The following is a 16269-nucleotide window of genomic DNA, read 5'->3' as shown; positions in this document are numbered from 1 at the left end:
ATCGTTTGGAATCAGGGAACAGGATGCCTCCAGTTTTGTTCTTTCTCAAGATTGTTATGTCTATTGAGGCTCTTTTGTGGTTCCATACAGACATTATCACTGTTCTGTGTCTCTGCAAGATGCCATTGGGATTTTGATAGGATTGCATTGAATCTATAGATTGCTTTGAGCAATACAGACTTTCTAACAGTATCAACTCTTCCAGTCCATGAGTGCAGAGTATCTTTCCATTTATTTGTGTCTCCTTCAGTTTCTTTCATTAACCCATGCAGCCAGTCTTAAAGGCCCCATCTCGGAGTTTTATTAGTAAGCTTCCCAACTGTACTTCCAGAAAACTGCAAAATCATTTCCGTTAACTTGAGGATGTGTTGCACTTGGCTGATGGGTTTTGATAGCTGAGGCGTGACAGCCTTGAGGGTGCTGGATGCATCTCCTCTTCCCTGTTGCACACCTGTGACCGGGAGCCTGGCTGTGAAAGTCCACAGTGCAGTGCAGTTCGGGAGACTGTTTTTAAAGCCACGTGATGGGGAGAAGAAAAGAGAACGAAGAACCTTCTTCTTTCATGACACCCTTTCCCCCTGTCAGAGACTAGCTCCAGGTGCTAATCTGGGAGTTGATACTGTATTAATTATGCCTCATTGTCTTCTGTATTTCCAATGCTTTGACATCTGGGGCCTTGCTGACCCAGGAGAGACTGACTCAGAGGGTTAGCCAGTTCCTCGTCAGTGATCCTCCTGGGAGCCTGGCTTTCATATGCAAACCAGCCGCTCCCACATCCCCAGCCAGTTTCTATATCAGGCTCTGGGCCGGTTTCTGTATCAGGCTCTGGGCTGCTGTCCGCCTTCCGCCTTCCCTGATCACCACAGGGCTAGGTACCCGACAGCTAGGGACAGCCCTTACACTCCTCAGGGTACTAACTAGCTAGTCCCGAACCTGCTCACCTCGCCTTGCTCACTCGCTCCTATGCAAACCACAACAAGGACTCTTGCCTCTGTTTTCCTTTGCTGTCCTGTCTCCTGACTGACCCATGCTTCGCTGCGCGGCCTTGTACGGCAGGGCGTGCCCCCCCTTCTGGAAAACTGTGAGTAACAAACTGCTTTTCAAGGGCAGCTCTCTCCAGATCTGTTCACCGCACCATATGTGAATAACAAAAGACTATATTTTAAAACAGGTACTGGAATTCTAGGGCTTTAGCATCTCAAAAAAAAAAAAAAAAAAAATCACTGGCCAAGAGCAGAAAGGTTGCTATCTTATCAACACTCACCCAGGTGTTTCCCCGGAGGAGTGGAACAAAACCACTCCTTCAATTTCAAAACCCATTTCCTCCCTTTTATAGCTCTCCCAACCCCATGTGCACCGCCCCCCAAGAAACCAAAGAGGCGTTCCTAAGGACTTAGTTTGACATCCATTTCACAGGTATTTAGTGAGTGACTACTATAGGCTAGACACGATTCTGGGTGCTGGTGGTGCCGCAGTGAATGGGATAAGACTAAATCTGTGCTCTCCCAGAAGTTTCGTTATTGTGAGATAAAGATAATGAGGACAAAACAAATATCCAATATTATCCCACCTAGTAAATGGGGTTGTGGGCATAGAGAGTGAGGCAGGGTAGAGGCGTGGCAGGCTAGTTGAGACAGATTGGCCGAGGCTTGCCCCTCTGAGGTGGGGACTTCTTTTTTTAAGTTCACTTAATTAACATATAATGTATTATTAGTTTCAGAGGTGGAGGTCGGTGATTCATCAGTCTTATATAACACCCAGTGCTCATGACATCACATGCCCTCCTTAGTGCCCATCCCCCAGTTACCCCATCCCCCCACCACCATCCCCTCCAGTGACCCTGTTTGTTTCCTATGATTAAGACTCTCCGATGGTTTATCTCCTCTCTGATTTCGTCTTGTTTTACTTTTCCCTCCCGTCCCCTAAGATACTCTGGTTTGCTTCTTAAATTCCATATATCAGTGAGATCCTATGATACATGTCTTTCTCTGATTGGCTTATTTCCCTTAGCATAATACTCTCTAGTTCCATCCTTGTTGTTGCAAATGGCAAGATTTCATTTTTTTGGTGGCTCAGTAATATTCCATTGTGTGTATATATATATATATATATATATATACCACATCTTCTTTATCCATTCATCTGTCGGTGGACATCTGGGCTCTTTCCATAGTTGGCCTATTGTGGACATTGCTGCTATAAACATTGGGGTGCAGGTAACCCTTTGGATCACTACATTTGTATCTTTGGGGTAAATCCCCAGTAGTGCAATTGCTGGGTCATAGGGTAGCTCTGTTTTCAATTCGCTGAGGAGCCTCCATGCTGTTTTTCAGAGTGGCTGCACCAGCTTGCATTTTGAGGTGGGGACTTTTGAAGGATGTTGGGGACTGAGCATACACATTATGCGGAAATGTGTTCAGGAGAGTGGGAACAGCCCTGAGTTGGGAGCAGGGCACCATGTTGGCCGGGTGCTGAGGCTGGCCACTTCCCCAGATACTGACTCTATAATGTGGGGTCTCATCTCTTCCTGTAGGCGTCCTCACGGCCCTCCAGGAGGACCTCCAGGCTGAGCTGTCTGCAGGGCTGGTTCCCTGGGCCAATAAGCCTGTCTGATTTCATTTTCCCCTCCTTGTAAATCTTACAGATCTTACTCCTGCTTTCAGCTGACAACCCAAATGCACAACATAGAGAGTGAAAAGCTCTGCTAATCCCAATGATAGCCACTGTTTGAGCATGTTATTCAGGATTTTTCTATGCTTATATTAATTAGAAGGATTTTCTTTTTAAAAAGAGTCCCGCTTTCTTCTGTGTGTGTTTCCCCCAGTGCCAGGTAGCGCCTTGCATGCAGTTGGCGCCAGTGGACGTGGGCAGAATAGAAGTCCCTTGCTTCCTCCCCTGCTGTAATCTCTGTAGAACATCACCTTTCCTCTATTATTTAAGCCAGGGGCTTGCTGACGCTTGCTCTGTTGGGAAGCTTTTGGCAAGACTCTCAGCAGTGTTGCCTGGAGCTATCTTTTGATTAATTTTAATTTGATCACTGGGTCTGTGCATAACAATAGTTTAGAGGCTGCTTTTGAAAATGTGTTCTTTTGACTGGATGGAGGGATAGTGCTTTCACTGGTTTCATGTGATCATGCAGTCAGCGGGGTACATAGATCAGAGTTGCTTAGAGGAAGCCGTGTGAAATTGCTAATTTTTATAGGATTGCTAATATTATAGTAATTGCTTTCTCTGCAGCTTAGAGAGCTTTGCGAGGAAAATACATTCGTGAAAGGACAGATTGTTACTCTTGAAGAGACTATAAATGTCCATGAGATGGAAGCAAAAGCTAGCAGAGAAACCATCACGAGGCTGGTTTCAGAAGTAAACAGAGAGCAGAAAAAAGCTGCCTCCTGCACCGAGGAGAAAGACAAGCTGAACCAGGTACAGTATGTGAAGTGTGCATGTGCACCTGCGATCATGTTTATGAACCAGAAATTGAAAACCAGATGTGGGTGAGCACACTGGCGTTACTGACCACAGTTTCAAAAGGCTGCTGTCAGCAGGAGGGCTGGTGGCAGCATGGGACGTGGTGACCCGAGCAGGCCGTTGGGTACATAGTTTTTTCCTAATTAGAAAAAAAAAAAAAAGACACACAACACATTTAAAAGTAGAGTTTGTAGAGAATTTTGTCCTGCTTTAGTTAGACTCTAAGGATTTTTGAAGCTCAAACATTAACTTTTTTTGAAAAGTAGGTAATGCATCCACCAGATACAGAATTCCAAATAGACATAAGGGTTTATGGTGAAAATTGTCCCCACCCCCACCCCTCCCACCAGCCACCCAGTTGTTCTCCTCAGAGGCAACCTCTGTTAACAATTATTTTTTTTTATATACCTTTCTAGAAATGTTCTTTGATGTGTATACTTATTCTTTTTCTTTTTTTAATTTTAATACAAATAGCAACATGCTCTGCATTATATTTTTCCCTTCATTTATTTTTTGACACAAAATGGTAATATACCACACACTATTATAAGCAAGGCTGCTATGAATAATCTTATATTTTTTGGCATGCATGAGAATATATCAGTGAGACAAAAACCCTAGAAGTATACTTGCAGGGTCGAAGGAGATGAGTGTTACTTAGAAGAGACCATCAAAGGGAAGTTCCTCAATGCTAGACCGTTATTTGTACAATGAATTGCTTGATCTTTTCAAATTACCCCAAGCTCTGTTTGAGCATGCCAATTAATACTGTATGTTTTTTAACACTATATAATCTTTCAATTAAATTTTTATATTTTTGTGACAAAGAAACTAATTATGGGATTAATAATAATGGTGAATTTTCAAAAGCAAAAGTGAGCCAATGCAATCAGTTAACAAAGTACGTAAGAGACAATTAAGTGGTAAAGGAGATGTAGTTCAAAATTAGGAAATGACTGGACTGGATTCAGGTTAAATGATTTTGGCAAGGGCACTTCAAAGCTTAAGTTGTAGACTTCATGTTATAGGCAAGTCATGCTAGATTGTTCCTTGTTGCTGACACTAAGTTTGCCCATCTCTTTAGCATAAAGGGACATTTTTTTTTCTTCTGCAGTTAAATAAGGTATCTCTGGGCATATTATTTCTGATAACTGGCAGATTATTTCTGTTCCCCATTGACTTTACTGAGTGGTGTTATCATCATTGATTTTTGTCTGGATTAATTTACATCATGGGTGGCAAAAAGGTAATATTCTAATTTTACCATTCCTTCTGCTTATTAGCTGGCATTAAAACTTTTTATTTCTTTTCTTTTCAGTTCTATGGACCCATGGATTTTTATTTACTCACTGTGTTACCATCAATTACTTTTTTTTTTTTTTTTTTGGTGCTCCAAATTCACTATATTGGCTCAGTAGCAGCCCCTTTAAGATGGTCTCTGTGACCTTGTAAACTGACTCTAGTCTTTTAACAGTTCTTTGCTTTTTCTGACAGAAGTCATCGCCTCTTAGGATCACTTAGAATTTTCAGATTACAGAACTAAAATCAGCCTGTATTGTAGGGAGCGTTGGTGCCTTTTCCTGGAGAATGGTGCTTAAAACCAAGATTTAGGCTCTCGGTGTGCTCATTGCTTTTGGGCTGTCATTTCTTTAGGTGACCAGAGCTAGAAATACATTTTTAGTCATAAACTAATACTGGTATTTTTTAATTAAAAGCGATATTTAGAGTTTTCCTAATATCTTTGTGTTTTATATTAGTATTGTTCGAATCTTAATCATAATATCTACTCATTTGCTTTGTCTTACAATATACATAAAATTATTTCAAAATTACGCTTTTAACATCTTACCTACCAGTGAGCCTTCTGAGTGAAGTTTTAGGCTCTCAGATTTTTTTACATTAATACTGTCAGCAATCATTAGTATAATAGTCACCATTTATTGATCACTTACCATTAGCACAGTCATTGTACTGAGTGTACTTTGCTCAAGTTCACATAGCTCGTAAGTGGCAAAGCTGGGATTTGAACCCTGGTCAATACGTTACTTTGCTGTCATCAGTAATCCCTTTCCATGTATAGTCAGCTATACCCTACATATCTGTCTGATGCCATCTTGTCAGCAGGACAAGAACAGTAAGTAGCTATGCAAATTTCCTCAGTGAATGAATAACTTGAATTTGATTACAAATTGTAGTTATTAAAGTATCAAGCCTTGGGGCGCCTGGGTGGCTCAGTTGGTTAAGTGACTGCTTTCACCTCGGATCATGATCCTGGAGTCCCGGGATCGAGTCCCACATCAGGCTCCCTGCTCAGCAGGGAGTCTGCTTCTCCCTCTGACCCTCCCCCCTCTCATGCTCTCTCTCTCTCATTCTCTCTCAAATAAATAAATAAAATCTTTAAAAAAAAAAGTATCAAGCCTTGAAAACTAGGCATTATTTAATATTTACCTGTAAGAAAGCATTTCTGAAGATAAGCAGTAGGAAATGAGAATGCGTTATAAGAGCACATTAAAAAAAAACGTAACTTATTTCTTATATGTATCTTTACTTGTAAATGATGCAATGTTGTTCAGACTTGGAAACACATTCGTTTTGGGATGAAGTTCCTGCCAAAATAATAAAAATTGTAAAAAAAAAAAAGGGCAATAAAAAACTTGAGGTCTTTTTAAAGTGCTCATTCATAGGATTATGACTCCAAAGATTGACTACCGAAAAATACTGTCAAGTGGTTTTACTGACATTAATGGCCTCAGAAAGAGTCATCATAATGCTTTCTAAAGCTCTGTTTTTGTGGTAGGACTTACTTTAATAGTGAAGCCCAGAATGACTGCAGAAGTAGTAGTATTTGCACGCTGGGGTCCTGTTTTTACAAAACACAACTTTTCTCATTTTCTTAATTACTCTACTTACTTTATGACTTTTACTTTATGAAAATTTTCCAAATAAAAATCCAGGTGATTTATTATATATATGGTAAATATATTATTTGAAAATCTTAAGTAGTTAATATTGAAGTATGTTTTAACAACTATCAAAGATTGGCAGTTTTTCTTTCATTTATTTTGAAATAATCCAGTGTTGAAAAGAGTAGGCACTTTCCCTAAAACAAGCCACACACACATTTCCTATAGGCCATACAAGTTCAGATCAGCAGATCAGAAACTAAACTTACTTATGGGATTTCAGACAGCTTCTTTTCCTTCATGCTGTTCACATTAGCTTTAATTCTCGTAGCTAGAATCGAAGCTAAGAAAGAATATTGGTAGGTCTGGTTTGGAAGGATGTCCCTTCTGCTTGTTTGGTTTTTTACCATGAAGTAGCGAATGGAAGAGAGAACAGCCTGAGACGGTTCACAGGGAGTAGAGTGGTTAAGAGGCTAGGCTCTCAGGTTTTTATCTGGGCTCCAGAGTCATTTGGCTATGTGATCTGAGGCTTATGATCTTATCTCTTGGAACCTCAGTTTCTTGTCTGTAAAATAGAAAAGTAATTTAAGGATCCATCTCTTAAAATTATTCTTAGCACTAGATGACATAATATACACGAAGTACTCAGGACATGCCCATCACATAATTGATGCTCAGTGTTTTTATTTCCTTTTCCTAATTATTTACATTCACCCAGGGATCCAAAGAAACAAATTTATTTTAAGGGTATAGGCATATGGAAATAAGTTCCTGGAAGTGAGGATTTATTAGACAGGATAAATTACTAAAGAAATTGAAGGTCTCTTTACAATCCTGGAATCATGATGTTGGCAGTGACCTTAAGGTCTTTTAGAATCTAGATCATGTAACCCTCTATGTGAAATCAGAATCATCTTTAAAATGTCACTGTCTAGCTAGTTTCCAGCCTTCACTTGAACTCTTCCATAGACAGGGAACCCACTACTGAACAAGGAGGTCCATATTCTCTATATAGTTTTTTTTTAAAAAAGATTTATTTGAGAGAGAGAGAGAGAGAGAGAGAGAACAGGTGGGAGGGGCAGAGGGAGAGGGAGAGAGAATTCCAGGCCAGCTCTGCACTGAGTGCAGAGCCCAAATGCAGGGCTTGATCCCACAACCATGAGATCACGACCTGAGCCAAAATCAAGAGTCAGCCACTCAACCGACTGCACCACCCAGGCGCCCCTCTCTGTATGGTTCTAATTGTTTGACAATTCTTCATTATAGCAAGTCAGAATCAGGATCCCCATAATGTACATCCTCATCGTGGTTCTGTTTTCATGAAACTTCATAGAATAAATTGAAATCGCTTTCTTATGGCTAACTTCAAAGCATTTGCAGACATCTGTCGTGGATTTCTAAGTCTTTTCTTTTGGCTAAGCAGTCTGTATCTCTCAAACTTTGAAACTTCTTTCTTATCATCTGTGAGGTTAGGAGAGTTCTAGCCTCTGGGTGAGGAATTAAAATGAAAATAAACACTAAAATCATATCTTCTCGTATTATAAAAAATGAAACTGTTCATAAGACTCTGAAATAAAATTTAAAACCCTCTCTCCTTCCACTTCTAGTCTCACTGGGGCATTCCTACTTTAGCTTCTGACAGTTACCGTTGAGACTTTAAAGGAATACATTTCTATTCTTGATTCACCAACATGAAATGGTATTTTTAGACTTTTTGCTACAATGTGGAAGAATTTAATGCCTTTTACTTCCCTCTCTCTACTTCCCAGTTTTACTTTATTATTGTATTTACATTGTCAAGGTTTATAATATTTACATTCTGTTCTGTAACTATAATTAAGTCTTCCATGCTTTGCCTTTAGATTCACTCTATGCATCCAAAATAAGTTAAAACAGCATTTTAAATAGCACAATTACATAAATGTTTTTATTCTGGGTGTAATGCTAGCATGTGATGCTGAACCCATTCCATTTTGACAATGTCCCTCTTAAAAGTTCCAGCTGGGAACTGTCCATGGTCCTCCAGGCACAATCTGACCAGTTCAGAGCGGAGCGTTTGCAGTACTATAGTGAAGCCCAGAACACAGTGGCCTCACAGGCAGCTAAATTCATTGTCAACTTGTATTGTGTTTGTCAATAATGAGAATTTCAAACTTACACTGAATTTTTATTATTTTCCAAGGTTGATGGTGTCACTGGGACAGCCTAAGGGGTGTGTATGTCTGTGTGTGTGTTGCTATCACTATTGACTCAGCTCTTTAAATGGACCAGAATTTCCTGGATGTTTTCATAGTTGTCTCTGTTCTATCATATCTTCCTTCCATTTCTAGTCCCCCAGCTACAGGTCTCTTCTCTAGAGATGATCAGAACTGGCAGTCACTTGTGCTTGGTTCTAGAGAGATGCTCTTTTTATGTAAGTACAATGGCGCTAGACACATGGTTAGGTACCTTACTTTTTTCACTGACTGTATCTTGGAGAGTCTTCCATATCAGTACATAAAAAATTTCCTCAGTTCTTTTTAGGAACTACATATGTTCTATGGTACAGATGTCTCATATTTGTTTAACTGGTCACATATCAGTGAATATTTGTGTAGTACCTAATCTTTTGCTGTATTGTAATGGAATAACTTAAAAATTTTTTTTTTTAATTTTAATTCGATTAATTAACATATAGAGTATTATTGGTTTCAGAGGTACAGGTCTGTGATTCATCAGTCTTATATAATACCCCATGCCCATTACATCACATGCCCTTCTTAATGTTCATCCCCCAGTTACCCCATCCCGCCACCCCTCTCCTCTCCAACAACCCTCAGTTTGTTTCCTATGATTAAGAGTCTCTTATGGTTTTTCTCCCTCTCTGGTTTTGTCTTGTTTTATCTTTTCCTCTCCTTCCCCTATGATCCTCTGTTTTGTCTTAAATTCCACATGTCAGTAAGATCATATGATTATTATCTTTCTGTGATTGACTTATTTTGCTTAGCATAATACCCTCTAGTTGTAATGGAATAACTTTGCACATACGTCATTTTCCATATTCAGTAATCTATCCTGCAGATCTATTCTTGGGACTGGAATTGCAGGACCACGGGGTATGTGCATATTCTATTTTGTTAGATGTTTATACCAGAATTACACCTATCCACACTCCCACCAACAATGTATAAGAGCACATGTTTGGGGAGAATTTCTGAGTTTATTTCTTAATTTTAAATGCAGTAGGTAAAAAAAATCAACTGGTTTTTCATTTTACAAAAATTTTTTTTAAAGATTTTTATTTATTTTTCAATAGAGAGAGAGAGACAGCGAGAGAGGGAACACAAGCAGGGGGAGTGGGAGAGGGAGAAGCAGGCTTCCTGCCGAGCAGGGAGCCCGATGTGGGACTTGATCCCAGGACCCTGGGATCATGACCTGAGCTGAAGGCAGACACCCAACCGACTGAGCCACCCAGGCGTCCCATCATTTTACAAAAATCTTCTAAGGTTGGATGAATTAAACTCAAGACAGAGGTTCTCCACCTGGATGATAATTAGTCATGTATTTTTGGTAGTTAGCAACACTAAAATAGGAAACAATTGCATTTTAAAAACAAACCTTTGAATGCTTTTATCACATAATGCATTTAATTGGGAATTAACACAGAGATGCATATAATTGGGAAGGTAAATCGAATGCCTTAGTCATATTATTTACAAGTGCTTTTGTTAAAAGTGGTTGTGAAGGGGTCATTATTCATTTCTTGCATTGGTAGGACAAATGAAAAGTTAAAAGAATTTGGTTAAACAAGTCATCCCTATCACTGTCTCTCTAGGGGCTGTCCTCTTTGGCAAATGTTTTCCTTTGTGGAGGTCAGCCCTGATTTTGCTCAGAGGGTGCTACCTGTTTCTTATTCTGTGTGTCAGTGTGGTCTGACAGCAGTCCCCAGGGCCTGGCCAGTGATACCGATGTCACATTACTTGAGTGGATCCTTGAGGTAGCCATGCAACCAGACTCCACTCCAGCGCTCTGCCAGCTCTGTGGGTAATTGCGTTTGTAGTCTGAGGACTTCTGTTTACAGCAGATCAGCCCAGTGCTCCTAAATCCTGAAGCACTTAATCAGAGCGCTGAGGCAGGGGCCGTCCCTAAGGCCTTGCCCCTGGCTCCCCAGGCCTGCACTTCATGTGAGAAACACCATAGAGTTCACTGGGCTGAAACAGGTCCAGAAAAGAAATCCGGCCTGTTGCCACGTGCCACGGTATTTTATGACCACAAATTCAGTTTTCTGATTTTTACCAGTCATAAAGTTTTGTGCTTTGGATTTGTTGGGGACTGTTTGGGCTCTTGTCTCAAGGGCAGGGAGACAATAGTCTGATATTGGGGTTGGAACAAATTCCTCAGAGCTGGAATATTTTAACTGGTTTAATGGTCTCCTGGCATAAGCTGCCAGTTGATTAGCACACTTCAAACTGACAGTAAGTCTATAGTACTCAAGCGTCTGATATATTTTTTTGTGTGTATTTTGAGGACCTTTTGTATGTAGTTAAAAATATCACTCCCTGGGTCATGGAAACTCCCCTCTTTTGCATTAGGGGTTTTCTTTCCATAGAATAGTCTATGGAAACATAGGATGTTTCCATAGACTATTCTAGAGGGTTTTAGGGCTTGGAGGGGATTAGAATTAATTTTCATCTCTGCATCATTGAATTTGGGACCTTCAGTTTTCTAACTGCATGTTAGACGGTCATTTCTAAGTAAAGTAGGGGCCTAATTTATTATCACCAGTACTGATACTGGTTACCTGAATTGAGTAGCTATTGTATTACTATCCAAAAAGAGATCTGTGAGGTGTTAAAATACTGTATTTGTGATAAAGTGTCCTTGACTCTACCTTAAGAGCCATAATTTAATTAGCAGCAGTGGGGCTTCTCCACAAAAAGGACTGGTATCGAAAGGGAAGGGGGAAATGAAGCTGTTGCCAGGACCTTGAGAAGCAAAGCATTTCATGAAATAGGTTCCACAATTAGTTTAGCCATTACTTTTCTGAAAAGGCCAGTCTTCTTTAATGACCTATCCACACTCAATGACTTTTTATTTCAAATTGATGCCAGGGACTTCCTTGATTTAAAAAAAATCACCAGAAAGAAAAAAAAAAGTAAGATATTCTCTTTTTTAAAAAAAGTAAAGAAGTAGACCCAGCAATTGCACTACTGGAGATTTACCCCAAAGATACAAATGTAGTGATCCGAAGGGGCCCGTGCACCTCAATGTTTATAGCAGCAATTTCCACAATAGCCAAACTATGGAAGGAGCTTAGATGTCCATCAACAGATGAATGGATAAAGAAGTTGTGGTACACACACACACACACACACACACACACACACACACACACACACTAGAATATTAGGCAGCCATCAAAAAAATGAAATCTTGCCATTTGCAACAACGTGGATGGAACTAGAGGGTATTATGCTAAGCGAAATAAGTCAATCAGAGAAAGACAAGTATCGTATGATCTCACTGATATGAGGAATTTGAGAAACAAGACAGAGGATCTTAGGAGAAGAGAAGGAAAAATGAAACAAGATGAAACCAGAGAGGGAGACAAACCATAAGAGACTCTTAATCTCTGTGTAAGACTGATGAATCACAGATCTGTTCCCTTGAAACAAATAATACATTATATGTTAATAAAAAATTTTTTTAAAAAGCAGGCATATGTGATAACCAATGATAACCTGTTTTTTGCAAGCCTAAATTGGGGGTGCATCTTTTAAAATGAGGGTTTTTTTAAAAAAAAACACTTTGCAGATGATTATCTTGGCGTACTTGAGAGAAGCTGCACGGGCATAAAAGCAGTTGTCTTAGTGTCTTCCTGTCTTTCACCCAGGGTATTTGTCTTTCTCTCTACTTGCTAAGAACAGGAAATTGCAAAAATAAAGATTTAATCGGTTAAAAAGAAAAGAAAAGTAGCATTTCAAGGAACATCTTTCTTGTCTCCAAGCTGTTGGTGGAGATAAATTCCTTCTGAAGTTCAGTTCTGGTGCAAAAGGGATGAGGGCATTTTAACTAACAGCCTGAAATGTTACTGGCCTGTTTAGACATGGAATCTGTTATTCAAAGATAGTGTTTCTTTTTTGTTGCTTTTGACCCTAACATACTATTTGTAATAAATAACAAATTTTATTTATTTATTTTTTTTGCCAGTTACCTAGGCTGCAGTACTGTAGCAGTGCTGGTTAACAAGTTGTTTATTCTTATTTAATGTGAACTCGGGTATTTTAGAAATCCCTGTGAACAAGTTGCTTTTTTTTTTAAATCACTTTTAAAGATGCCCCTTTTATGCCTCTTTGGATCCTTCTAGATTATAGTACATAGAAGCAGGTGCACAGGTAGCCTCCCTTATGCCCTTCATTTATTTTTGTGGACCTAACAATACACATTATATGCTTTCAAATTATTTTTCTCAGTGTGGTACTTTATTTCCCTCTACTTTTATTTTTTATTTTTTTAAAGATTTTATTTATTTATCTGACAGAGAGATACAGCGAGAGAGGGAACACAAGCAGGGGGAGAGGGAGAAGCAGGCTTCCTGTGGAGCAGGGAGCCCGATGTGGGGCTTGATCCCAGGACCCTGGGATCATGACCTGAGCCGAAGGCAGACACCCAGTGACTGAGCCACCCAGGCGCCCTATTTCCCTCTACTTTTAATTCTCCCACCCACCGAATGGCTGGATATTTCTGTCTCTCTTCTTCAGGTTCTATCCATTTTATGAGACAAGGAGATACACAGTAAATGAATGTTGAAAGAAAGATCTGATTTTCCTTTATGCCATGATGTTTTTATGAAAACGCTACTCTATTTAGAATAGTATTAAGGAGGCATCTTTATTCAGACAATTTTTAGTGCATAGGACGCTTTTAGTAGGTAGGACTCTGAAAGTTTACTGTTTATTCAGAATCAATTTCCATGTATGTCAAGCTTTAGAGCAGATAATTCTGTAAACATTTTCTATCTATGGATTGCCTTTTACCAGCATGCTAGACAGCAATTTGTTTTTATTAATTCTTTCTCAAGGTCCACACAGGAAAGGCTTATAGGTCAGTGTCCTTTTCTTAGCTCTGGTTTAACATCCCTTCTCTTTCTTAGACACCTACAGTTAGCTGACATCGCCTTTACAATTCAATAACTTTAGGAAAAGATGGTGGGGAACTTACAGTTAAACAGGGAATGTAAAGAATTAACCCTCACTCCATGAAGTCTGTAAGCAAGGTAAATAAAAAGCAAATGCAAGCGTCCCTCAGTGGCTGCTAAGGTTCCTGTCTTCACTGTCTGTAATTGTTTTCAGGACTTGCTCCGTGCTGTAGAGACCAAAGGAGTTCTTGAAAGGGAAGTCAGGATCCTCCAAGAAAGGCTGCTTGCTGGCCAGCGGGTCTGGGATGCTTCGAAGCAGGAGCTGAGCCTCTTGAAGAAAAGATCTTGTGAGTTGGAGAAGAGTCTGGAGGCCAGTCTGGATGCGGCTGCAGCCTCGAGAAGCCAGTACTCCTCATTTAGGGAGGAAGTCGCCGCCTTGCTTAGAGGCAGTGGGGACATGACGGGGCCCACAGAGGATGCCGTTGTGGAAAGGATCCGAGAAATGACCAGCCAGGAAGAGAACAGGAAAAGGGTGAGTGGGAGGTGGCTGCTTGTAAGATTCTTGAGGACAGTAATTTGCTGGATCATTTAAATGTGGCTTTTATTACTTTCAATTATATAGCATACTTTGGCAGCCTGGAGAGTCACTTAAGTGACAGCTGACTACGATGTGGGTTCTGGAGTCAGAGCTACGTGTGCTCAATCCTGTCTCTCCTGCACACTCGCTCACTCCAGGTGTGACGTGGGCAGGATCCTAAGATGACAACCTCTGAGATTGTGTTTTCTCATCCACTGGACAGGGAGGCTCTGGGGCCACACCCCTTGTCTGAACCCGCCGGGGCCCGATGTGTTTTAGAATTCAGAATTTTTCAGGGTTTTGAAAGGTCAAATAGTAACACAGAATGGTAATGGAGAGAATGCTCTTACACATTCCTCCTCAGTGGGGTGTGGGGCAGCACCCCATAATCAACCACATTCATCGTTCTGCAGCAAAGCCCGTGGCGGCTCCATCATGTGGAATGCACCGGGACCATAAGCTTCGTGGCACTTTGGGGTAGGGTTTGCTGCCAAATCCCGTCAGGTCAAGCTTTATCAGTAAGTGAGTGATGGAAAAAGCCATCAGTTTTCAGATGCTTTTGGGTTTCGGAATTGCAGACAAGATTTCCTAGACCTGGAAGAGTATCTGCTTCATAAGGTTATTGTTTGCTGAAAGCATTAAATGAAAAATAATGGTTGTGAAGTCCTTAACACACTACCTGGCCAATAATGATGATAAACATTAACCCTTGCTGCCCCTGCTTCTCTTCTTCTCTGTCCTCCTTCATAATGGTGCCTGAACAGTCTTTTAAGGGACTTATTTAACCCATGGAGAAAGATGTTTTAATTCACATATATGACTGAGGATTGTTGAATTTTGTTACCTTGTTTATACTATTAACAATTCTCCTTTACTACATAGCTTTGCTTAGCTGTGTCAACTTCAGCCTGACTCTGTTTAAATTACCATCAAATCTAAATTATTGAAGTCCTTATTAATGAGGTTTTAAAGTGAACAATATCCAAATTCTAGGTATAATTCCATTGTGATCTGTTTCTTCCATGAGTTCATGCCAATTTTTCCCTCTCTTGATGTTTCTAAAATACCCAGAGAAATCACTAACCCAGAGTTCATGATTGCATTTGACAATTTCCTTTAATGATCAAACATTTTCAGTTCCCTTTAAAAATTCTCCACAATTTGGGGTGCCTGGGTGGCGAAGCTGGTTAAGCGTCCGGCTGTCGGTTTCCGCTCAGGTCGTGATCTCAGGGTTGTGAGATCAAGCCCCGAGTGGGGCTCCCCACTCAGCATGGAGTCTGCTTGAGGCTCTCTCTCCCTCTTCCTCTGCCCCCCTCCCTGCTCTCGTTCACTCTTTCTCTCTCTCAAATAAATAAATAAATCTTAAAAAAACATTCTCCAAAATTCATGTGTGTTCTTAGGAGCAGCCCAAGTGACCCTTTTGTCCAAGTGTAGGATTCTCTTTGTGGGTATAAAATGGTCATCCTGTGACATGTGCAGGTCTCTGAGAGTAACTCAGTTTTTCTCGTGATTGGTACTGGATTGGAGAAGAAAATTATTTCCAGGACTGAGAAATACTTCCGTCAGTTATTTACCTTGACTAGCAGTCGATGTACTTCAGTAGCTAATGGTTCTTTACCATTTTGTTTTATTGCTTCCCTCTTCTGTTTTCCCAAATGTTTTCCTCAAATTCTTTTAATTCAGCATGTGAAACATGGCATAAAATTGTCAGCATGATGTATATGTTTATTTTCTAAAGCAAAATGATGTAAATTGGTTAAGCTGGCTATGCCTCTCCCCAGCCCCCCATAAAAATCAGAATGATTCAGAGTCTTTTTAGTGCTTTTGTCTGCCTCTTCTACCCTGTAATTTTTTTTCAATAGCTGTTCTCACTATTTAAAAGCCTGAAATCAAGCATATAGCTGGGGTCTTGTGTGACTCATCTTCAAGTAAAATTAGGAGAAAATGGATTTCATATATTGTCTTAGAAATGTTTCTGAAGAATGGGAGATTTACAAATTGATGAATCTGTTTGTGGAGGAGGCTGTGCACCCCTGGACAGTTGCCTTGGTTAAACACACACTCAGCGGTTGAGTAATACCCACAGGGAGCCCCAAGGGTGGGTTTAGGCGGGGCCTGGCAAATTCGCCGTTTCAGGTCGACTCCTACTTTCTGAACCTTGCTTTTCTTGTTTACCTTGTTGCTGTTCATTTTGACTCTCCTGT

The 16269-nt window shown here is 40.3% G+C and overlaps 1 protein-coding gene across 3 annotated transcripts in view; it reads left to right on the top strand.

Moving 5' to 3' along the window:
- Positions 1-16269, top strand: part of CCDC170 (coiled-coil domain containing 170) — a 104522-nt gene that overhangs the window by 47679 nt on the left and 40574 nt on the right. For all 3 annotated transcript variants that reach the window (XM_088023839.1, XM_028103253.2, XM_088023838.1), the window contains exons 6-7: positions 3238-3423; positions 13703-14020. In XM_088023839.1, coding sequence (XP_087879965.1) covers positions 3238-3423; positions 13703-14020 — 504 coding nt within the window. The remainder of the gene's footprint in view (positions 1-3237; positions 3424-13702; positions 14021-16269) is intronic.

The sequence above is a fragment of the Eumetopias jubatus genome, unplaced genomic scaffold, assembly GCF_037043125.1.
Source record: "Eumetopias jubatus isolate StellerSeaLion01/CBP00866 unplaced genomic scaffold, mEumJub1_p1.0 scaffold_6, whole genome shotgun sequence".
In the NCBI taxonomy this organism is placed as follows: Eukaryota; Metazoa; Chordata; class Mammalia; order Carnivora; family Otariidae; genus Eumetopias; species Eumetopias jubatus.
The sequence above is the reverse complement of the archived record's forward strand: the minus strand, read 5'-3'. Positions and strand labels throughout refer to the sequence as shown.